This window comes from Daphnia pulex, chromosome 2, assembly GCF_021134715.1.
Source record: "Daphnia pulex isolate KAP4 chromosome 2, ASM2113471v1".
Classification (NCBI taxonomy): Eukaryota; Metazoa; Arthropoda; class Branchiopoda; order Diplostraca; family Daphniidae; genus Daphnia; species Daphnia pulex.
The window spans coordinates 12,467,949-12,490,221 of NC_060018.1; the positions used below are offsets into that span (position 1 = coordinate 12,467,949).

General features: G+C 41.4%; 5 protein-coding genes across 8 annotated transcripts; 2 read left to right on the plus strand and 3 right to left on the minus strand.

The window, feature by feature from the left end:
• Positions 1-1,307: 1,307 nt before the first annotated feature.
• On the plus strand, positions 1,308-3,120 carry LOC124208012 (glutamate receptor ionotropic, kainate glr-3-like). Its single transcript, XM_046605697.1, has 8 exons — positions 1,308-1,316; positions 1,396-1,502; positions 1,601-1,661; positions 1,736-1,894; positions 1,963-2,113; positions 2,194-2,615; positions 2,674-2,822; positions 2,892-3,120. Exons 1-8 carry the CDS (start codon positions 1,308-1,310, stop codon positions 3,118-3,120), a joined length of 1,287 nt encoding a protein of 428 aa, XP_046461653.1.
• A 600-nt stretch (positions 3,121-3,720) lies between these two features.
• LOC124210415 lies at positions 3,721-8,890 on the minus strand. Of its 4 annotated transcripts, none has more exons than XM_046608469.1 (11): positions 8,775-8,890; positions 7,273-8,705; positions 7,195-7,207; positions 6,382-6,680; positions 6,118-6,317; positions 5,810-6,050; positions 5,625-5,736; positions 5,258-5,556; positions 4,918-5,198; positions 3,945-4,850; positions 3,721-3,874 (listed from the first exon to the last, which is right to left on the minus strand). In XM_046608469.1, exons 2-10 carry the CDS (start codon positions 7,336-7,338, stop codon positions 4,724-4,726), a joined length of 1,638 nt encoding a protein of 545 aa, XP_046464425.1. In that variant the 5' UTR covers positions 7,339-8,705; positions 8,775-8,890; the 3' UTR covers positions 3,721-3,874; positions 3,945-4,723. The 4 variants fall into 4 exon arrangements, with proteins under 4 accessions (XP_046464425.1, XP_046464424.1, XP_046464426.1 ...); XM_046608468.1 differs by having other exon boundaries at positions 3,945-4,233; positions 4,314-4,850; positions 7,273-8,887; XM_046608470.1 differs by having other exon boundaries at positions 7,273-7,449; positions 8,775-8,885.
• Positions 8,891-9,287: 397 nt separating this feature from the next.
• LOC124210420 (DNA-directed RNA polymerase II subunit RPB9-like) lies at positions 9,288-10,034 on the minus strand. The gene is made up of 4 exons (XM_046608476.1): positions 9,874-10,034; positions 9,752-9,806; positions 9,624-9,697; positions 9,288-9,559 (listed from the first exon to the last, which is right to left on the minus strand). The coding sequence occupies exons 1-4, from the start codon at positions 10,032-10,034 to the stop codon at positions 9,370-9,372; spliced, it is 480 nt and encodes a 159-aa protein (XP_046464432.1). The 3' UTR covers positions 9,288-9,369.
• A 94-nt stretch (positions 10,035-10,128) lies between these two features.
• On the plus strand, positions 10,129-15,307 carry LOC124210413 (serine/threonine-protein phosphatase 4 regulatory subunit 4-like). The gene is made up of 9 exons (XM_046608465.1): positions 10,129-10,270; positions 10,345-10,525; positions 10,592-10,842; positions 10,920-11,042; positions 11,115-11,212; positions 11,282-11,836; positions 11,917-12,148; positions 12,221-12,671; positions 13,549-15,307. Exons 1-9 carry the CDS (start codon positions 10,198-10,200, stop codon positions 14,780-14,782), a joined length of 3,198 nt encoding a protein of 1,065 aa, XP_046464421.1. The 5' UTR covers positions 10,129-10,197; the 3' UTR covers positions 14,783-15,307.
• LOC124210414 lies at positions 15,171-19,975 on the minus strand. Its single transcript, XM_046608466.1, has 9 exons — positions 18,784-19,975; positions 18,367-18,721; positions 18,009-18,181; positions 17,753-17,898; positions 17,263-17,307; positions 17,049-17,164; positions 16,104-16,358; positions 15,924-16,016; positions 15,171-15,714 (listed from the first exon to the last, which is right to left on the minus strand). The coding sequence occupies exons 1-9, from the start codon at positions 19,314-19,316 to the stop codon at positions 15,553-15,555; spliced, it is 1,878 nt and encodes a 625-aa protein (XP_046464422.1). The 5' UTR covers positions 19,317-19,975; the 3' UTR covers positions 15,171-15,552.
• Positions 19,976-22,273: the final 2,298 nt, after the last annotated feature.

Sequence of the window (22,273 nt, forward strand, 5' to 3'; positions counted from 1 at the left end):
CCAGAAAAAGTGGAAAATGGAGGAAAGGGTTCGGAAAACAAAATTTTTAACGAAACAAAAATGGAGGCTCGAATTTCATTGGCCTTGGGCCCCCTTGGCAAACGGTAAAGCCCCAATAAAACAAATTCAAGGTCGGATGTGAATATGTAAATTTAAATTTTTATTTCGAAACTTAAAAAAAAAAATGGCGGATTGCTGAATCGATTGCAAAAGTACATTTTAGTTGAAAAGCTGCTAACACGTGTGGTCTAGATTCAGCCATGCCCAGAAAACAATTATTGAACCTAACCAATAATTAAATAAATGACGCAGTAGCTACGAGGCTAGCAAAAACAAGTTGCAAGGTGATTTAGAGGTTATTGCAGATTGATTAGAATAATTTAGAACTACAAACAAATGTTCTCTGGCCGACGTGCGTTTGTCAATATATCGATCTCGACAGTCAGCCAATCACAATAATACAAGACAAATATTCCGGTGTTTGTGTATATACCGGAAGGAATTTGTGGCAAAGCAAAAGTTGTGAAATAGCGCTAAAAAATTACAACCAACGATCAAATTCTTTGACGACAAAAACTATCGATAATTGGCGAGATTTCGGTAGCAGTTAGCGTGAAAAGATTTATTAACACAACAATGATAACTATCCGTTTCCGTCCGATCCAGTAAAGTTTGCAGAGAGTGTACTGTTGTACCCACTGTAGCCTACTCTGGTTATTAATTTAAATTTGACTGGGATTAAACATGAAATCATGATTATAAGAAGTTTGGAGGGGGGATACAAGTAACTACACAGAATAATCAAATGGCCAATGTCAATTATTGGCAAAGTATAGACTACCGATTCGATTATCTCGATTTGAACTGTAACCTATTGACTAGAACTCAAAATTGACATTGAAGTAGCATCATTCAATATTTATGAATATATCAATTTTACGTACTACTGATGCTATAGCATCATTCGATATTTAGCATCATTCAATGCATTATTATTTACGAAAACAAAAATGCTGGACAACACTGGATAACACAAAGCAATTAACCCAGCTGTATGAACTTATGGGAGTAGCTCAATCTGGTATTGCAGTTTGGTTTAGGCTCTAGTGAAGTGAAGTAGCTTTTGTCTAATCCTGCTTAGACAATTGGACTAATCAGATCGCAGTTGATGATAAATTAGTAGTTGAAAAGCTTAGATTATTAGTACACGCAATAAATTTCTGTACAAAGAAATGTTGATTCAGATTTTGATTCTTTTCTTAAATGTGTTTCTGGTACAACTTCAGGAGGATTTTTTGAATTTCGGAATGACTGAGGTATGATTTATTGTTTTGTTCAAAATTCCGTTCTGTAGGCCTACTGTAGCTCGATATTTGCATATGTTCATGCTTACAGAGGCCTCCGCATTTTATGGCTAGAAATACGACGCTTACTAACAATCGAACGTTCCATGGGAGTTGGGCTGACGCAATCGAATGGCTCTCAAGACGTCTGAATTTCTCGTAATTATTTTATTTGGTCTCGGTATACTCTCGGACAATTGTAGTCCAGTGATATGACGATACCTTATTTAAATTAAATGTTTTTAATTCACTTCAAGATATAAGATTATACAATCAAAAGAAGCATGGGGCGAGACATCTGGTCGTCTACAGCGTGAGGTACCCGACGATTTGCAAAAATTTCTCTTTACCAAAAATGTCGAAGTTTTCTTATTTTATATGACTTAAAAAAGGAATTTGATGTAGTGGGGCCACCAGTCGTAATGATGCTTGGACGCATCCGGTTATTTGATTACGTGGGCGTCTTCGAAGACGAAACCAGCGCTTTACTTACTCCCGCTTTGACTGAGGAGAGCTCGCTTTTATCAACCATCAAACCCTTTCAACCAACCGTAAGCATTTTCTAACTTATCTAAATATTTGTTTCCTAATTTTTGTTCACCGCTAATTCCCAAAAAAGGTATGGTTAGTGATGCTCATGTCCTTGCTGACGGTGGCCATCTATTTCTCAGCATCTTCAACCTTAAACCTTGATAGCTCGGATAGAAATGCGAAGTCGCTTAATATTGGTGACTATGTCTTGTACACTACAGCAATTTTAATAAACCAAGGTAACACTATACCCCTATATTATTCACTGTCGGGACTGTTGTCCTTTTTCAACAATTTTGAGCAATTATTTAAAAAAAAGGGCCCGTGTTTTGGCAATCCTACGGACAATCAAAATTGTCTTTCCGTTTGGCGGCTGGTGTTTGGTGCCTCTTTGCCTTGGTTATGGTCAACGTCTACAGCGGAACACTCACGGCCCACATTACAGCTCGAAAGATGAGCGTTCCACCCGGAGATAGTATCGAAGTTATGGAACAAGGAATTTTACCTTACCTTGTTGTAACTGACGGTTTAGGACGAGAGATTATTTTGGTAACGGTCCTTGTCAATGGCAAAGATTTCGCAGTTATTCATTCGCTCATATTTTTCATTTGGGAGCAGAGCGCCACTAGCGGGCCGTTGAAGAAAATGGGCGACATATTTCGTCGCCATCCGGAATATTTCATTCCCGATCAAGAAACTGGTTTTCAAAAAGCTGCATCGGGGTGTTGTGCCTACACTGATGTATATCAAAATTGATTATTAGTTTGGGAGGAATAATGAATTTCTTAATCATATTTAGTTGGTGAATTATTTGAAATTCCGCATCGGCAAGGATTTTCAAGAAACTGGAAAGTGTCGGGTCCACATTGGGAAGCCAATCAGAGGCTATGGATTTTCAGGTCTCATTCTTAAGAAGAAAAGCCTGCGCAGGAATTCATTAAATCAAGGGTACAGGTTTCCATAGAATTGAAACAATTAAAAAATACACGACTTACTTACTACTTTTCTGCTTTTTAGAATTCTAGAACTGTACCAAACTGGACTTGTCGAACATTGGCGCAATGAATATTTTCTAGGGAACTCATCTCCCTGTGAATCTGCCAAAAACAAATCTAAAATATTACGACGTTTGAACCTTAAAGATTTGGCTAGCGCTTTCTTCATACTCGGCATCGGAGCTTTAATTTCGTTACTTGCTTTCTCAATCGAACAATTTCGGCGATTCAAAACTCGTCAAACCCCATAAGGAGAAACCTAAAATATAAAGTATCACATTACTAATAATTTAAGAAAATAATATTATTTACAATCACCCAAAAATAAATGCCCATACCCTTGCGACTATTTTCAAAAATTATTCGAGTAACAATAAAAAACCCGTATTATTCCACTTGTCTGGAAATGTTTTTGGCGTTCGGCCAAATTTCTGATGTGTTGAAATCGTTCTTGACAACAAATAGCGAGGGCATGTTATCTAACGGGACTCGATACAGTCATTATTTTATATTGGAAAGAATGTGAAAATGCAAATCAAAAGTTTACTTGGCCGCTTGCGTGTTGCAATTTTCGGTCGAATTCAAAAGAATAGAACTGTCCGAGAACTGTCATACGAATTCAAAAGGCCAGCGAAAGTTTAAAAGAAACAAATGACAACCACATTCCTGTAGAGCTAAAAGGTAACTATTATTCAAAAATGCAGTCGTCCAAACAAAGGAAAATTTGTTAAAAAAAAAAATAACCGTGAATTCTCCATCTAGGTATACTGTCAAGATAGTATCAAAATTCTATGAAACTCGTAATACCAGTGGTTCGACTTCATTTGGTTTCGGATAACGCAACAACAAGCAATAGGCAGATATTGTATTGTCGTGCTAGACATTTTCCCAGAGCGCGCGACGATGCGCAGAGATCAAAATCGACATTCCATCATTTGCTATAAACATTGTTTCTCTTTCACATTTGTTTGATATGGAATGGTACCGCAACAGATTTAACAGTATCTGTACACATGATCAGTAAAATAATCGGATTTCGAATAGAAACGAAATAAAAAAATCGATTACCACTTACAGAAAACGAAAGCAAATCCAGTCCTCAAGCAGTCCGATGAAATTAACATATTGATTAGCTCGTCAACGTAATCATTAGTAGACGTGAAATGGAGATAGTGCTGTAAGCAGTTTTTTTAACAGACTCTTTGCATCCAGTTAGAAATTCACAAAAGAAAAGTTAACGAGCTGTAGAATGCGAAAGTTTCTCCTGGCCAAATGAGTTTGATCACACGAGTCCAGGCGAGACAGTTATCAAGTGCTGGCTGGAGAAACCCGTGTGACTCAGTGAAAGGTAGGGCCAAGAAACTCTGCAAAATGGAAATAGAGGATAGGTTAGGTAAAAACAAAATTTTGAAACGAGCAAAAAAATGAAAAGGGAAAGCAGTACTCGGAATTTGGAATTTAATTGGCCTTGGCAATAAGGTGAAACGTGGTCCAATTCATCGAACCCGCCCCTCCAATCCAGAAAATGTTGTTTTTTTCAATTTTTACAATGAGTTTATTGCAGCAATCAGCTTTCTTGATCGTATACGGATGTAATAATATAATATTTTAATTAACAAATTGAGTATGAGAGATTTGGCAATTTTGAACAAGCACAAAATTTAAAAAAAATGAACAGCATTCAGACACAAAAGCATTCATTCAAATTCAGCAAGCATTAAAAAATGTTACTGGAAAGAGCAGTTTGATAGATTAATATGAGACAGTCATTTTGTTTCAGGTCCTTATTAATCGTTACGGATGCATCGTTACGTAATACATCGTTACGGTAAATGTGAGCAAAGTCATCCCAATTTATCCCATTTTAATATTGCGATTAACGAACAATTGGCCCATCATCATTGGGTAATGCTCCGGCAATTCGTAGCATCTGTAAGGCGTCAATAGATTACGAGGTGAATTGCACTTGAGGTCATCGTATCTGAAAATACAAAGACAATCTTCTTGATTTGTATATTACATAACATTTCTAGAGTCAAATAACTTACGATATGACGAAGATACGACCGTATAGACCATTTTCGCGAATCGAAGCGGCTAGAACAATCAGTTCACTGAGAACAAACATTAGACTTGACAATTTGTCTAAATCCTGTTGCAGTGGACCGTTATGTCGGTCTCGATTCAATTCCTCGTGACAACGATTCAAACCTGTCGATTGAATCACAATGATCCGGACTTTGGGATCGTTGATGTAGCCGTTAAACCAGTGGATTTCTCCCCTGATGATGACATCTTCTTGTTGTTCTGGGTCGCCAGCATCATAGACCTAGAATTAGATATTAAATTTACACGATTGAATACAACATTTTATGGGAAATAGATTACGATAGAAACGCCGCTGCAGATCAATTGCTGTCGAAGGATTGAGGCCTTTTTCTGAATCGAGTCGTCGTTGGTGTCGTAAACGAGTAATACTCTGGTGTTAACGATAGGGCTATGATGTAAAGGTATAGGGGTATGCTGCTCAGCTGTGATCTCTGATGAACCGTAAAGTTTCCGGTAAAAAATACAGCTACTTTTAAAGTAGACGAGTGCGGCTATAAAGACGAGGCCCAACAGCCCTAGTAATAAATTCGTCCAAATCCAAGTGACGTTAGACGTGACGGTCATAGAAACGGGGTCATCTATAGAAACGAATCGTTTTATCGTGGGAAAACCGGATGATTGTTTTTTTGTTTTGATTTTTTATTACCACTTTTGGATAGATCGATAAATACAGGTGTCCTTGTGTGTCGTTTGCATGGATTTCGATAGCTGGCGCACGTTTGTATCGGGTGGTTACACCGGTTGTCAAGGACGTCAATCTTTCAAAATATTTGAAATCGAATGTTGATTATAAATGTGATGTAATCAGCATTCAAATGCGAATGAACTTACCTCCACTGTGTAGTTTCCAATCGGCAAACAAAAGCACTTATTGTCTGAATTATCTGAAGACGAGAGGCTACAATTGGCGTCCGTTTCCGTACAGTTCAGGAAGTTGACAACATTGCTATTCACTATTCTTTTACGCACAGCATGGTTGAATTGATTCTTAATTTTCACCTCAAATTCGTTGAATTTGAGTATCTGATGCGGGTTTTCCAAGTAGTTGACGACAAACTCCACTTCAACACCCCTATGTAAATATAGCAATTGCCAATTAGCGGTCAGCACATGAATAATTAATTTCTAAAAATATTTACCCTAGACTTGGATGTAGACTGATGCTCATATTCATTCGCCTGACGTTCACGTCTTGGATACTTGTCTCCAAGTAGCCTAGGTACTGCTCGAACACCCCAGATTTGTTCGAGTCGCAGGTGAATCTTCCATGAGAACAATGATTGATTTTAAGCTTGTAACATCCGCTGTAGACGTGGTCAAACTGGACAGTTACGTCATTCTAAATGAACAATCATATTTAAGTAAATAACAATGAAATCAACGTTTTTAACTTGTTTTTATACCGTGTGGTTGTGACTATAATTTTGATAGATCGGAGTGAATATATGGCGTTCCTTGCAATAGCCAGCGAATCGTGAGAAGGCCAAATTGCAGGCCAAATACTCTTGATCATTCATCATCTTCTTGGAACCGTCGACCAAGGCCAACTCGACTCTGTAGTCGTTTCCCCGCTGATGCGATTTCCCTTTGCTAGACAACGGGTGGATTAGCATTTTGAGCTGCAACTCCAATTGAGCTGCTGCTGCATCGTAGTGAACCGTCGATCCATTGTGCACGTATCCACTGGCTTCCAAAGAGATGGCTACAAGGTGTAGAAGAAAATGAATGAGACTAATCACGTAAAACAAAAAACATAACGGTGTGCGCCGGGTGTGTCCCAGTTATACGCTACACTTTGCATGGAACCCACTTTTTCAGTTTTTCACCTCTAAGCTTTCCAAAAAAATAAAAAATTTAATATTTCTGTCGCTTGATATCAAAAAAAGAAACAAGCCAAACAGGTTTGCACTAACAAGATAATTATCTGGTACGATTTGAAGAATAAAAAAAGGCACTGGGTCAGTTGGTAAACGACTTCAATGGCAGTCAGTTTTCCAAGTATGGATTTCCACTCTTGCGAAATCACGGATTTTTAGTTCTTTTTTTGTTGAAATACTAGGGAGTATATTTCTCCCATTTGAACTGTCAAGAGGTTTGAAATGTGCTGTGACCTTCCAATTGACTTGGCTGACCTTTCGCTCCATTAAATTTACATTAACTAGGCCATAAAACTAGGCGCGCATAGATTTATAAATTTGAATGATGTGGGTACTTACTTGATTTAGATTCCTAAATAAAAAGAAGAACGTTGAGTTAGCACTTGAAACTTTCAAAATTTCGGGATCAAAACGTACCTGAGCAACAGCGCAGAGAAGACGAGACGAAAAACACAGAGCCCAGAGCAAGAAAGTCTGTCGCATCTTGTAGCATTTGACCCAAAAAATTCAGTTGAGGCGCGAGGAGAAGATTCGTGACTACACGGGAACAGCCACCTTCGAAGACTGTTGACCCATGCGTGCTGGTAACTCAACCTGTTTGGGAGAGTTGCGACTCTTACGAGCAGCAGGAACTATACACACGGCTAGACCCTTTTTCGAGCAGAAAGTGAGCACATTCATGTGCGGCGTCTATATGAAAACGGCCACTTTTATGCCGCTTTTTTTTTCTTTGCGGTTTGTACTACTTTAGCGCACCGCTTTCATTGTCGGCGGCAATAGACACCAGTCAGATTTCCAATAGAAAACGAAAAATAAATATAGAAGTACCGCCTGCCGAAATGTTAACGTCTACATTCCCCATGACCCCAGGCCGCTTCCCGTAGATCTCTATTGACGTCCCGCGATCTTTTTTAAAAAACATACAAAAACAGATTAAGGCTAAGGCGGGTATCAGGTTGTCTTACTGGCCGTGAGCGACAGTTGGCCGACCAGTGCTGTTGTTTTGAAAAATATTGGTTTCCTTTTTTCGGTTTCTCAAGAAAAGACTAACTCCGTCTTTGTCACAACTGAGCATACACGCCAAACGATAAGACCTTTCCGTTCTGTCAACGGCTTCCGGGAAGGTCATATCTCAAACCTAGCCCCACACCGAGCTTTACTGTACACATGAATCAAACTTTACATGAAATTTCGAAAGATGTGTAGCTTAGACATCCTGTTATTTAATAAACCGAAATCAACTTTTAAATGAGTTACCGACTGGGACAACGTAATATCCGTGACCTGAAAAGTAATAAGCTAAAACATGCAACGAACGGCCTTTTTTTTTTCGTTCTAAATTAATTTCAGTGATTAATGGGACTAGTTTTAAAAAGTAAATGAGCGCCATTAGCCATTTCCATGTCGGCGCAGACCAAAAGATGGAATTTCGTCTTATTTTGAAAAAGCGCGGTCGTTACTATCCAAGAAAAATATTTTGAACATTGTGAGTAATAACATTACGGAGTTGAATCAATCAAATTTAATTTTGTAGCTGTTTTCTTTCTAACTTAAAAGTAAAATGAAAGAGCGGAAATGTTACTTGCGAATGGTCTTACTGCGACTCTAAGCTATATATATCACCCAACTATAATCCCATTAATCATCATACATTGAAAAAACTTTCCTTAATATGGCAAACGATAATCCGAACAATATCTCCGGTTTCGAATTAACCACAATGATCTACGACGACGGCCAATGCGCAATCTGTTTGGGCCCGCACATCAACAAGTCCCTACCTGACTGCGGTCACGTATTTTGTTTCCAATGTCTGGTCGATTGGTGCCACATCAAACGCGAATGTCCGTCTTGCAAGAAACCCTTCAATTACTTCTATCATAGCATTCAATCAACTGAAGAGAGGAGAGTTTACATACCTGAACGTCCTGCCACCCACGATACACGAGGTCATTTTCTGCACGAACCTATAGAGGCCAACGACCCAGAGTTTCTTCGCGCGTTTGATCAGTATCTGAGAATATTTTAATTTCATTTTTCATGATTTAATTTTCTTTGGTGAGCGATACTTTCATACACGAAAAATTTCCGAAAATAAAAAAAAATAAAAAAAAAATTCATTTAATTAGTTAACTCATTTTCAATTTTCCCTTAAAATATTGTTTGATTTTGGCTTCAGTTATAAGAAGGATAAATACTTGCGTTTCTGAATTCAATATAGTTGAACTTGAGAGTGGATGGCCATACCCAATTACCCATTTCCTGGAATCAAATATGATAAACTCTAGGGAAATTGTAAACAAACAAATCAAGCAGTCTAGTGTTTCTTTATCATGTCTAGCTTTTTCTACTTGAGTATGGATGGTCCTATCCAACTCTGAAGTCAAACATGATAAACTCCCTTGGAGAATTGTAAACAGAAGATTGAGCCGTTTGATGTTTCTTCATCCACGTTTTAATTGCAATAAAAAAGTTTACATTTTTGATGAGAATTTTAAGAGATGGGTAGGAATGTTACTCAGTCCATCTGTGTGTGCAATTTGAATTGGTGCAGACATAGTAAAGTCTCATTTCCTCTTCTGCTCGTCGTGACTGAGATTGGAAAAATACTGCCTCTCGGTGAGTGCATTTGGGACATGGGTGATCCTCAGTTCTCGGCAGTGTAGGGTCTGATATGACATCAGCCACTATCTGAGTCAGTTCACTGTGTTGAACCAAAAAGTGTTAATCAACAAACTCTTGCTTTGCTTTCAAAAGGTATAGCTTACTCAATTTCGTGCATGATCTTGTTGACATAGACACAGTGATTATCAGCCAAAGTTTTAAAATCACAATTCCGACACTATTTAAAACTATACGTTAGTAACTCAAATTTATCTTCTTTTAAATCACTTACTGCGTAAAGTAGAGCTCGATTTTCCTTGTCTTCCTTGGGATACAACATGTTGTTACTGCCAAGATTGATAACGAAAGTTAGACACAAGTTTCATGTAAATGTAAACAAAATATTTGTCATACCAACTAGGACAGAAACGAATTCCTACAAATCCTGGTCCGTCATCCCTTTTATTTTGTGTGAACATGTTTAAAAAAGCCAACAATTTCCAATTTCTAAAGCCAACACAAGTTCCCGAATTTTTCGTGTCCCACCGAAACGAGCTTTTAGCGGCAAGTACCATCAGAGCCCTCTAGCAATCGAACTTTGAATTCGTTCAAGGCTACAGGAATTGTCGTTGTTGCAATAAAAAAAAAAGGTTTTTGCTCGACTTGCGAAAGCGAAAACACGTCATGCAGATGTTTTGTGATTTGGGAGTGTTCACGAAGAAATAGAATGTTTACAAAATGACTCACTTTACGCCTTTTACTCAAAGCTTCCTCCAGTCCATTCTTTCGTCCATCGACAGTACAGATCCTGGTGAGTTGAACACTGCTTACACACCCATTGGGAAAGTAACTGGACTGATGTGTTTAACTTGTTTTCTTTTACAGTGGTGGCGAATGCATGGCTGGACACACTATTAGATGTAATTGACTTGCTACCCATTGAGGTTTTGGGTAAAGAGGTGCTGGAAATAGCAGTCAATAAGGCAAGTGATTCACAACCTACGTTCTCCAGATTGGGTAGCTGCCAGCTGGTGGGAAAGCTGGGAATGAAATTAGAACAACAAGTGTAAGTTGTTGATGTTATTTTATTCGAAAATTTCAACATCTCAAATAATGTTGTTTCATTTCACAGGATCCAGGATGAGTTAATCCCAGTAACTCAAAATCTAAGTCAAGATGCTGAGTGGACCATTAGGGCCTCCATGTGTGCACAACTGGTATCAATCGTCAAGGGCTTAACAAAAAATGGAGAGCATTCTGATGCCAAAATTCCAGTCAGGGTAGTTCTATCTGTTTTGTTTGAGTTGGGAGATGATGAAGTGGAAGCAGTGAGACTAGTTGTAGTGGAGACAGCATCAGCAATACTGCAGTATCTGGATGAAGGTTAGTCTTTGTGAATTTTTTGTTTACTGCAGCACAAAAACAATTACAGTAATTCTTTTTTTTCCTCTCTTATTTAGAATCAGTCAGAACATTGATGGTCCCATGGCTGCAGAGAATATGTGAACATGCTTCCAAAGTAGAAGATAAAACCTTACCCTTATTAGCCCAGCACTGGGCTAGAATCTCTAGAACAATTCAAAGTAAATTACAAGCATCTGTCAAGCTTCCGATTCGTTGTAATTACATCCTTTTGTTATTAATCTTATTTCCAGCGCATTTGAGAGATGGAGAAAAAGATTGGTTCGTCGAATACTTTTACAGCTTAGCATCTCTTGGATCAGCTCATCAAACAATCAAAGATAAAACAAACGTAATTCGATCTTTCCGTTTCGTGTTGTGTGTTCAACTTGATCCCTAAAGCTATTTGGTTTCTGTGTAGATGCCGGATGTTGTTGCGCATACGGACACGGGCCAGAAATTGGAGATTTACGCCGAAGTGCGTCACGCCTGTGCCGTCAATAGCGTAGCCATGGTGCCTTTTATTGGTGCGGAAGCGTTTTCTCAACGTATATCGACCGTACGTGCCTTAGCAGCCGATCCTTACTTTGTGGTGAGACGGGCAGTTGCTGCCAACGTCCTGGATTTGTGTCGTCAGCTCCACCCTTTCAGCAGCGTCATCCTTTCGCTACTCAACCAGCTGCTTATCGATCCGTGTCCGGATGTCACTTTCGCCTTGGTGCCTCAAATCGGCGCTGTCATTGAAAATCTCGCCCGTCTTCCCCTGTCATCCCATCAGAGCCCGTTCGTTAATGAAGCCATTGTGCTGGAAACGTGTGAAGCGGCCCTCCGCTGCGAGGAGCAAGTGATGAATTCATCCTCTTGGCGGATACAAGCCGACATTCTTTCCCAGCTGGCAGCCTTCCCATTGTGCCTTCCGTGTCATCCGGTTCACGATTTACTTGTCCCACACCTCTGGCACCGGATCGAGACAGTGGTCAGTCCCAAACAATTTTAGAAAATCCATCGTAACAAAATTCTAAATTTACCGTTTTTCTTTAACTTAAAAATGTCCAGCGTCCGCTTCCCTGTCGAGTTTCGGCCGCCCAAACGTTGATGCTGTGCGTGCGGAGTGAACGCCGACGTCAGGAGAGATCCACTTTGTGCAGCGAAATCATTTCGCGACTCGCCTCGGCCAAATCGTGCCACATGCGGATGCTCTTCTTACGTGTCTGCCCCGTCCTCTTTGATCTCCTGTCGAGAAAGTTCATCCGCCAGCAATTCTTTTTACCCCTCATCCGTCTAGCAGGTTGTAACAATTATATTTGATCTCATCCATCTGAACTTAAGCTGAAGTTTCCCTTTTTTTTCATCCATCCAGGCGATAAAGTGGCCAACGTCCGGCTACGATTCGCCACCTTGTTGCCTAAACTGCACATTTCCCTGCGTGGACTGGACGTTGAATCTGAAAAGCGACTTATTGTCGAGCTGGACTCGGCTGTCCGTTGGCTAGTCGAGTCGGAAAAGGATCGCGACGTCAAGAACGAGTTGTCGAGCTTCTTCCGCTGGATCGAAGAGCAAGAAGCCCAAAATCAGACAGCCGAAGTGGCTAAGCGATTGCAAGAGGAAGAAGAGGCCGACAAGCGCAAAGAGATGGAAGAGGAGAGCGTGAGTCGCGATCTGGCCGTGTCGGAAACTCCCGTCTCGCCCAAGACACCGGCGATTGAGTCATCCGGCGATTCGAAACGTTCCAATTTCTTTTCCAAAGACGAGCCCGACTCCTCCCCGATTTTATCGCCACCATCAGCAGCTTCGGCCGCCCAACCTGACGAGTAAGTTTACCAATTCACTTGATCGATTCATTCCCGCTCGCTTGTCATTACTCACCGGCTGTTTTATTTTTTTCGGGATTTCTTTTGTTTGGCTTCTTTTTTTCCCTGCGTCATCGTCTTTGATAACAAATTTCTCCTTTCTCTAGGGATTCTCAAATGGATTGGGAATAACCCGATATTTAAAAAAAATCATTCCACAAAAACACACAACGAAGCGCACGTTGCCTCACAAAATTGAACTAGTCTTTCCTCTTTTTCTCTAAATTCGTTCCCATTTTTGTCCGTTTTTTCTCTTGTTGGAAAGAAATTAATCCAGAACTAAATTTATTTTTCTTCTTCTTCCTTCCATTTTCTCTCTCTCTTTGTTGCTTAATTCGTTCGTATACGACTGTGATTATTACACGTGATCAAATGCTGTTTTCCGCTCTCCCGGTGCCAAGCTTTTTTCACGACGGAAAGAATCAGATAAATAAAAGACAGGAGCCATCTCGTCTCGTCGTATATATCCCCCACCTGGCCATTCGCTCCCAGTAAGGTGCTGCTGGGCCAAGCCAGTTCTCCGTAAAGAAGAAGAAAAAAAAGAAAACCTTGACAACAACCAGAAAAATAATAATAATAAAAGAAATATTATATCCAACTGGGAGTAGACCCGGGGATCCTTTTCTTAGCTCAGTAGGTGGTAAAAGGCCATGGGATGGAAGGGAAAAAGGGTTATGACACGGCCGAGAAGAAGTGATGGGCAACCCGCTATGCTTATCTTAACTGGCATCATATGACTCTCCATTTTCTCTCCAGGCCTTTTTACACATCTAACCAAACCAATAATGCCATTCTCTTTTTTTTTTTTTCTTATTTCCTTGTTTGGTTGGAATCGCAGGAAGCCAGTCGCCCTGGACCCGAGCACGGATGAATTTTACCGCGACGCAGGAGTCCGGCTGACAACACCTGGAACGACGATGAGCGGCGCCAACCATTTTGCGTCATCCATCAAGAATTCGGCAGCGGTTAAAAGTCAAGTTGCCACCGGGCCGGAATCGTCGCGGATCCCTTCCATCCAGCAGGCGAGTCGGCTGAGACCGCCGTTGAAATCGTCGACGGGAGCCGCGACTTGTTTGCCGCATTTCGGAATCGCCAGAGGTGTCCAGCAGGTGCAGCCGCAGCCCAGCATCGCCTACGGAGTCACGGTGGCCCCACCCATGAGACGAGACGTCCGCCGTCCGGCTAGCAACTCTGCCCAGTCCTTGAGCCCCGCCAAATCGCGATCGCAGGAAAATCTGAACGTGCCTCCCAAACCTCGAGCCGCCCGTCCAGTGTCCACTTGTCTGGGCTCCAACGACCTTCTGTCGGTCAGCAAACATCACAATCCCTTCATCCGCAATCGTCACAGGGCCAGCATTGGAGGAACGGCCTCGTTTTCGTCTCATAAACATGTGGCTCCTCCCATCGCCACTTTACCGCCGGCCAGGAGCTCCGAGCCCACCCCCACCAAATGGGGTGTGTCCCGTCCATCACTGGCCAAAGCGACGAGCGTTTCCGCCTCTTCATCTTCCACGACGACGACGACGACGACGGGATCTGTGAAATTGTCGGACATGAAAAACGCCATGCCCATCACTCCGGTAACGGCCAGGAAACTGTCAACGACCAGCGACTTCCACTCGATCCAGCAGTTTAGGAGGAAACAGCCGGCCGCCGATAAATTGGAAGAATCCGCCGTTCAAATGATCAAATCTCTGAATTTGTTGACCACTCAACTACGCAAGCCTCAGACAGCGGCCGCTTTTAGTAAACTGGTCACTTCCACCAGCAAGAGCAGCGAAGCCACTCCGCCGGAATCTTCTCCCATGCCTCGCCGCAACGCTTGGCGACGATCCTTGCATTTCACCACGGCCACTTCATCGCCTCCGCCACCTCCGCCGCGTAAAAATTTCGCAACGCTCCCGAAATCCGCCCAATCCAGCAGCAGCGCCACTCCCTCCTCCTCCTCGGTCGGCAGCAGCAACAACAACAACAACAATAATAACAACAATCTTCATCACAATCCTAATCCTAACAGCAAACTACCCGTACCTGCCTTCAAGCGCAACTCACATTTAGGTTCCAATTTTTAATTTCCAAAACGTAATTTTTCTGTTTTTTGAATTTAACCGCCTTAACAAGTTTCGATCGAGGTGTGATTACGGTTGTGGTTATAATCAGTATTTTTTAATTTTCTCGTAAAACATTTTTCAAGTTTTTAAAGAAATGGGACAACAACAAAAATGGCAGCCAAAAGATGTCGCTTGTTAAGTTTTTACCACACGCAAAATGATTTCTTAGTCCCTTTTTACTATCCCACACGTATTATTTTTTATTCCGCACAATTTCTGAGTTGCAAGAACAAAAAGAGAAAAAAATCCAACAAAAAGTTACTACCAAACGCTATTCTTCCTCCTGCTCTCCCCCCCCCCCCCAAGTTATTTACATTATGCGAAAAACGTTTTTTTTTAACCAAAGACAATCATTTAAAAAAAATTTATGTAATTAAATAATTAATCAAACATTGTTATTGCGAAGAAGAAGAAAAATTCACGATCCTTAATTTGTTTACCTAATTCTAAATAAAAATTCGTTAATATTCACAAATTAGAATTAAATCCTCGCGCGTTCGTTTTTTTTTCAGCGACCCAAAATACGATTCTCTGTGTGTATGATAAAATAATAAACATTTAAAAAAGAGGAAAAAAAGTATAGAAATGGGCTTGACAACATGCAATAAAAAAAAAAGAATTATTTTTAAAATATTTTTTCCTTTTTTTTGGGGGGGTAGACGAGAGAGAGAATTATGATGTAGTTATACAGGCGCGCGCAGCTCGTAACGAAGATGACGAATTTGATCATTTCAAGTCGGCAGCTCGGCTCTCAATGGGCAACGGTCAGCCAGGAACCAAATTTCGTTTTGGCGTCCGTGAAAACGGACCATGAAATCGTAAACGACCAGGTAGTACTCGCCCGGTTTGTAGCACAGTCCCAACTGTTTGAGACGTGAGCCAAACTTCTTCACCTGTTTTGTTTGTTTCGTTAGGGGGGGGAAAGAAGAAGAAGAAGAAGAAAATAATGTTTTGTGTGTTTGTAGACGTGACAACGACAAATCGTGACCTCAATCAAGGAACCCCAGGAACTTAATCACCCACCACCATCACGGCGAGAGGATATACAATCCCCCCCTTTTTTTAAGTTTCTAGAAAGATAATAAATGTAGTGGACACTAACCTCGATGGTCGAACGGACAGGATCGAGAATGGACCCACCGACCGTTTGTACGTAGACGATCAAGTCGTTCACGCGATTGATCTTGACAGGTGGCTGTTAACCAAATAAATATTTAAAAAATAAAAAAGACATTTAGAGAAGGAAAAATAATTTTGTTTTATTTTTTAATGGTCAACTTACGGCTCCCAGGCCGGCTGATGGTGGGTTGGAATGCAACCGTCGAGGCAGGTACAATGAAACGGTCAGATTGTGCTTGCAATCAAAAGAGACGGACGAGTCCGCTGCTGCAGATGTCCTGGTGTTGTTGTAGCGCAGCTGGCCGAGACGCTGATCGATGCCGCTCGTTAACGATTGATTGGCCGTTAGTCGGTCGACGACATGGACGATGCCGATAGGTCTGGTCGCTTCCAGCACCTCCCAGTGCGAGTTGATGCCTTTTTTTAAAAACAACGTCAATCAGGAAATGAGAATAGAATTGACAACGAGTTAAAGATTAAGCCTGTCAAACACGTCCAGCAGAAAACATTCCAAACTTGTCAAAGACGGACCAGAGTGTCAATATTGAGATTGTCCGATTGGTCAGTCGAAAAATAAAAGCAAGAAATCCCTTTTTCTACTAAAGTTTTGATTGTTGATTTTGTGAGTTAAAGGGGGGAGAGGCTCTGATAGTATCGGAAAATGTTCAAACAAATACAAAGATAAGAAAAAGGGGACACACACTCGAAATTCTTTCATCTCGAGAATCCAATAAATCGAATCGGAAAATATTCCCAATCGATTTTTCTGAATTGTCGACCGGAATTTTCTTTTTTTCTCGGAAGAATATTTATGCAAATCACAAATAGAAAAAAAAAAGATTTCTTGCTATTTTTCTTTGTCGATAGTTTAAAATTATTTGGGATTTTCTTTTAGGGAGTTGCGTTGCGCACGCGCAACAAGTTTTTTTTTTTTTTTCTTTTTTGGCGGCGTCAGACGGCGGCGGGAAACCGCCGGGCGGCGTGACTCGACTTGATTACCATGTTTGTACCTTTATTTATGATTTAAAAAAAAAAAGAGAAAATAAGAAAAATATGAAGACGTTGAACAAACATTAAAAACCCAAAAAAATAGAAAAAATAGTAGAAAATGTTTGTACAGATGAAGTGGCATAAATCCTCGCCAGACGGACAGGCTGTTGAATTCGCACTCGTTGGTCCCCGCCTGGATCAGGACCGTGTCGAAATAGCGTCGCTTTTGAATTCCTACATACACACACACACCCCAAAACGAATAAGAAACAATTTCATTCCTTAGACATGCGCACAATTAGATTTCATTACTCGTGAAAGTTCCTCCCTACCGAATTTGTAGACACGAAGGACGTCAAACGACGGGCATTCCACTCCTTAAAAATAATAATAAAAAGGGAAAATGATAAACTAAAAAAATCTTTGATACAAAAATTCAGTTTCTTTTTCCAAACAAAAAAGTGGCCATTGAGAAACAGATGATTTATTGGTCACTAGAGTCCCCCCTCCCCCCTTATGGGAAAGGTTGTTAGGTTTGAAAAATGGCGTCATCGATCCTCCTCATCATCCTCCCCTCTTTTGTTTTTCTTTATCTTTTCTTCTTCTTTCTCCTGCCATTAAATTAACTGGAACTTGGGTAGGAAACAGAAAAAGAAATGGCCGTACATTGACGGCACCACTGGGGGGGGGGGGGGGGGATTGCACGCGGAACTTATTTTGTTGCGCTGGTCATTATGCTAATGATCCTATCGCGTGGGTGGTCCCGCGTGCGGCCAATCAAAACAAATAACCAAAAATAAAACAAAAATGTTGTTGTACTACCACGACAGAGCCGTTTCCGGGTGCGGAGAGTCACTTTGCTGAGCGGCGGATCCCTGGACTTGATAACCGGCTGGACTCGACCTGGATCCCTTAATCGGGTTGCGTGAATCCACATCTCGTAGACGTTGTTGTCCGTGTTATCGGGCCTAGATTTATTATTTGAACGAGTGAGAAGATAATTGATCCATCCATCAATCCCCCCCTGGACCAAACACAAAACACAAAAAGGAAAACCAAAAACCAAACAAAAACTGACTTGGTGAACGCCGCGAGATAGTAGTAACGGTCGTGAAAAGCCTCTCCGTGACTCCTTAGCGCTGTCATGAAGCGGTCGGCCCGGTGGCGCAGGGCGCGGTCCGTCAAGTCCCACAGACGGGCTCGGAAGCTCTGGACGAAAACGGTGCTCGACTCGACCGTATCCAGCAGGACCTGTTCCAAACAATTCCAGCCAGTCATTTTCGATTGTTAAACAAGAAAAGATCATGTCCCTAGATATTATGATGAGACGTGTGTGTGTGTTAACGTATACAAGGAGGAGGGCGTGGCCAGGGAAACAACAACAGTGAACGTTTTTGTAATTAAGACGTTGGGGATTTTGTGCGTTTTTGGCTTACGTCTGCGCTGTTGGGTGACGGCGGATTGATTTGGTGTCGAGATGGGATGGGGACGGACAAGGTGATGTCCCTCAGCTCCTGGTTGAGAATGCCGGGATGTTTGCCGCGTTTGACTTGAGTCAGGAGCGGGAACGTCAAGTTCATGGCGATTTGCGGCTCGTTGTAGCCGTTGAAATATTCCTGCAACTTTGCCAATCCTTCCCAGACGGCCAGGAGGCGATCGTCTTCCGTCATGACGATGGCAGACGCCCATTTCCGCGACGGATACCAGCGGACGTCGTATTCTCTGCGCCGTTCCAGCAGCCGATAAGGCGGGCAAGTCGACGTCAAAGATTGGCAAGTCGACGGTGTCATCCTGGACAACAGAAGAAAAATGGAATTTAAAAGAAACAAATTTTCTAATGAAAAATGTTTTACTGGTCGGAATAAGTTGGCGGTGGTTTAGTGGTCGGAGATTCAAAAATGTCATTCCGCGTCCAAAAAGGTTGGCCGGCCGGCGTTGTTTTAGCAGCTGCGATTCCAAATTTCGAACTGGGTGAGTGATGATTCCACTTGTTACGAGTCTTCTTCTTCTTCCTTCTCTGGCTGCCGGGTCCTCCAGCAGAAGGGTTGGAATTAGTGTCCAGATGGTGGATCGTGTACGATAAGCCGGCGGACGAAGGATCGGGGTCGCCAAAGTTGCGCCGACTCTCGTCAATGGCCAATTTAGTTGTTGTTGTGCTGCTGCTGCTGGTTCTGACTCGGGTAATGTTCAACGTTGGCCATTTGCCGACGCCGCCGAGTGTTCTGGTCTCCGAGATGACGTCATTGCCAATGGTGACAGACGATTTCGCCGCAGGGTGTACGTGATTGTTGGATTTGAGTGATATCTCCGGCACCAATGCCCGGCAGACTGGCGTGACAATCACATGCAGCAACACCAACGGCACCCATAACCAATAAAATTCCATTTTCTCTCTAGCTCGACTATGTATGTGTGTAGGGTGATAAAAATGGCGTCTCAAACAAGTTTCCTCGTGCAAATACCTAGCTGAATGGAGAAAAATGTGGTCAGTGCCTAAATCCCCTTGAATGGAATTGGCAGCTCTGGTGAATTTTTATTCAAATAAAACCGAACGTGTGTCTATTCTTATTTTTCGTGTGATGACTGTGCGCGACAAGTTTTGACTTTTTCACTCGACACATAAAAAGGTGCCAAGAAGATTCTGAATAATAATACGACACATTTCACGACTGCCCATTTCTCTCTGTTGTTGTTTGTCCCCCTTTTTTTTCCCCTCTCGTCGTCACAAATTTATTTGGTGACTCGACAACTAAATTTTCACGATGAACAATATGGCCCCTAGCTCCCTCTTGATACCGTTTTAATAGCTGAAAGAAACACAATGGCCGAAAAACACACACACACACTGGATGCACACGAGGAATTTCAGACACACACACTCGAAAACTAGAATAGAACTACACAGTTTTGATTGTTTTTGGTTGTAGGGGATTTTTCAGAGAGCTCGAGCGAGGACGTTCCGCACTGCGTCCAGTCTGAAACGGCACTGAACCGGAGCCTGGCTAGTGGCTGACTCTTTTTATCTTTTGTATAGTATATATCCACATGGTGACTGACTACACACAGCAACTTTTTTTCTTTTTTTCTTTTTTTTTTTTCTTTTGTTGTAATTTCGGCACAGACAAAATGGCGGGGTTGAGCACGTGGTGGTTGCTGTGGTGGTGTTACTCGGAATTTTTCGTATCGCATTTGAACACATTTTTCGGTCTTTGGCATGTGGGAGATGACTGACGAAAAATTTTGTTTCTTTTTACCAATGAGCACTTGAGAGAAGATTCTTATCTCTGAAATACTTTTTGTAAAAATAAATAAAAGAATGTCTGTAGACGTCTGTAGGCAAGTTTTTCACATCGACTCACGATTTTCTTCTTTGAGCTTTTTGTTGAATGGCACCTCACTGTGGAAAAAAAAAGATGCTCAACAGATGTGAAATGCAAATTTCTCTCGTTTTGGCTATTCGGTGTGTGTCGTCGTCCCCCGTTAATTTGCATAAAGTGTGTGTGTCTAGCTAGCCTGAAGCTACAAGCTCATTAATAGAGTTTTTCAACGTGTATTTGAGTGTGATTGACAAGTCGTTTTCTTCGGAAGGGGGGAAAAGCTTTGAAGAAACGAGCCGATCACGAAACATTTTTCTCAGCTCTTTTGAATGTAACCCTCGTTCAGACAAGTCGTTAAACCTGTGTGACACACGTAAAGGTATATGTAGTAGTAACGTAATAATAAGACGTTGTATACACCTTGTTCGTAGCTCGTAAAAACTTTTTTCGGTTGGGGTGGAAGGTACGCGCACACACAAACACTTGGAAACTTTCTCACGAAGACAAACGCAATATCCCCCTCCCCAACCAAAAAATATCAAAACGAATTCTGACCGGGGAAACACCCTGTCCAACCATCCAACAATACGGGTTGTTATATAAGTAAGTTTCCAGAATTTTTCTTTTTATAACCAGGAGGCTGGCAGTTCTTCCTTCACGGCAGATGATTCACGACTTTTGATGTCTTATCGTCGGCCGGCCATTTTGTTATGAGAAAACGGTAGAGATGTGTGTGTGTGTAGCTTCTGATATGAAAAAAGATGGACATTGATGTGAATTTCTTTCTCGTTTGGAAATCCAATCAGGATCCGTATAGAAGAAGCCTGGGCGCAATATGGTCCCCGATGGACACACATTTGCATATTCAATCGAGAACAAAAAGGGCGCGATGATGTAATGGATATAGACTCGTGACTCACGTGTGTAATCACGGGCTGGAATATATACATAAGGCGGGAACGATAGAAAAATTCGTTCCACACAATCTCTCCTTTTGATATTCTTTGGAAAAAGAGATATCGATATATATGTGCATTAAAGTTATATGTACATTTTTTTCTATTTGATTGCGATGAATTATTAGACGTCGAGAACCCCCCACAAAGGCACAGTAGATAGACAAATTCATTATCTCGGTCGGCCTCTTATTTTCCACTGTCCGGAATGGACTAACATAATGGAACTATTTGAGATAATCAAAGAAAAAAACTCTGGTGGCGCGATTTTTGAAAAAAATAAAAAAACAGAAAATGGGCAAAACGTGTCGGAGAATGGAGGCGAATAAGAGCCTCTTCTTTTTCTCATTCAGATTAGAACAAAAAAAAAGAAAAAGACATAGAAAACGCGGGGCTTAGTTGCCCCATAGAAAATGGCCCGTGTGTTTTTATTATATTGATGGAAATTTACGGGCGACTCTCTCTCTCCTTTAAGCGCCGGGAGGTGAATCATCGGGTCCTCCACCTTCTTTTGATGTACACACAAAAAAACATCTCGTAAAGAATATCAAGTCCGTCACGTTTAACCGTAGAAAAGAAAAGAAAAAGAGGGGCTCGAGAAATTGCGCAAAAATTAGCCGACACGGACCGCCCCGAAAAACTGAAATAAAACCGCCCATTTGGCGTGTGTGTTTCGTCCCGACAAAGTTAGAGGCTATCCTTTGCCCAGCCCTTGAGGATCGTAATTCAAGATTTCTTCAGCTATCGCCCAAAACTAATAAATAATTCTCTCCCCCCTATAGAATAAAAGAGTCGACCGTCAAACCTATAAATGGCGATCGCCCCTTTTTTTAAATTAAATTAAAACATTTCTTTCTTTAGGTTTAATTCTTCTTGTATATTTATTTTAATTTGTTTGTTGTCGGATAGGAAGGAAAAAATTGACACACGTAACACACACAATGATACACAACACACATTTGTTTTTTTGTTGTTGATGGTTCTTGTTCCCGGTCAATTCAAAAGGAATTTCAAAGAGAATAAAATGAAATAAATTTCGACATCGAAATAAAATGACATTCAGAAATATA

Bases quoted from the DNA above. Each gene is read 5' to 3' on its own strand.
- LOC124210415 (XM_046608469.1), bottom strand. From the start codon at position 7,338: ATGCGACAGACTTTCTTGCTCTGGGCTCTGTGTTTTTCGTCTCGTCTT. The intron at 5,199-5,257 runs GTAATCTATTTC...ATCTAATTCTAG, and splicing joins TCTGCAGCGGCGTTTCTATC to GTCTATGATGCTGGCGACCC. The intron at 4,851-4,917 runs GTAAGTTATTTG...TTGTATTTTCAG, and splicing joins GGTCGTATCTTCGTCATATC to ATACGATGACCTCAAGTGCA.
- LOC124210420 (XM_046608476.1), bottom strand. From the start codon at position 10,034: ATGGTACTTGCCGCTAAAAGCTCGTTTCGGTGGGACACGAAAAATTCG. The intron at 9,807-9,873 runs GTATGACAAATA...CAATCTTGGCAG, and splicing joins ATTCGTTTCTGTCCTAGTTG to TAACAACATGTTGTATCCCA. The intron at 9,698-9,751 runs GTAAGTGATTTA...AGTTTTAAATAG, and splicing joins ATCGAGCTCTACTTTACGCA to TGTCGGAATTGTGATTTTAA.
- LOC124208012 (XM_046605697.1), top strand. The intron at 1,503-1,600 runs GTAATTATTTTA...ATTCACTTCAAG, and splicing joins TCAAGACGTCTGAATTTCTC to ATATAAGATTATACAATCAA. The intron at 2,114-2,193 runs GTAACACTATAC...TTTAAAAAAAAG, and splicing joins AGCAATTTTAATAAACCAAG to GGCCCGTGTTTTGGCAATCC.
- LOC124210413 (XM_046608465.1), top strand. From the start codon at position 10,198: ATGACTCACTTTACGCCTTTTACTCAAAGCTTCCTCCAGTCCATTCTT. The intron at 12,149-12,220 runs GTTGTAACAATT...TCATCCATCCAG, and splicing joins ACCCCTCATCCGTCTAGCAG to GCGATAAAGTGGCCAACGTC. The intron at 12,672-13,548 runs GTAAGTTTACCA...TTGGAATCGCAG, and splicing joins TCGGCCGCCCAACCTGACGA to GAAGCCAGTCGCCCTGGACC.
- LOC124210414 (XM_046608466.1), bottom strand. From the start codon at position 19,316: ATGGAATTTTATTGGTTATGGGTGCCGTTGGTGTTGCTGCATGTGATT. The intron at 17,899-18,008 runs GTCAGTTTTTGT...TAATAAATCTAG, and splicing joins TATCTCGCGGCGTTCACCAA to GCCCGATAACACGGACAACA. The intron at 17,308-17,752 runs GTAGTACAACAA...ATTATTTTTAAG, and splicing joins CCGGAAACGGCTCTGTCGTG to GAGTGGAATGCCCGTCGTTT.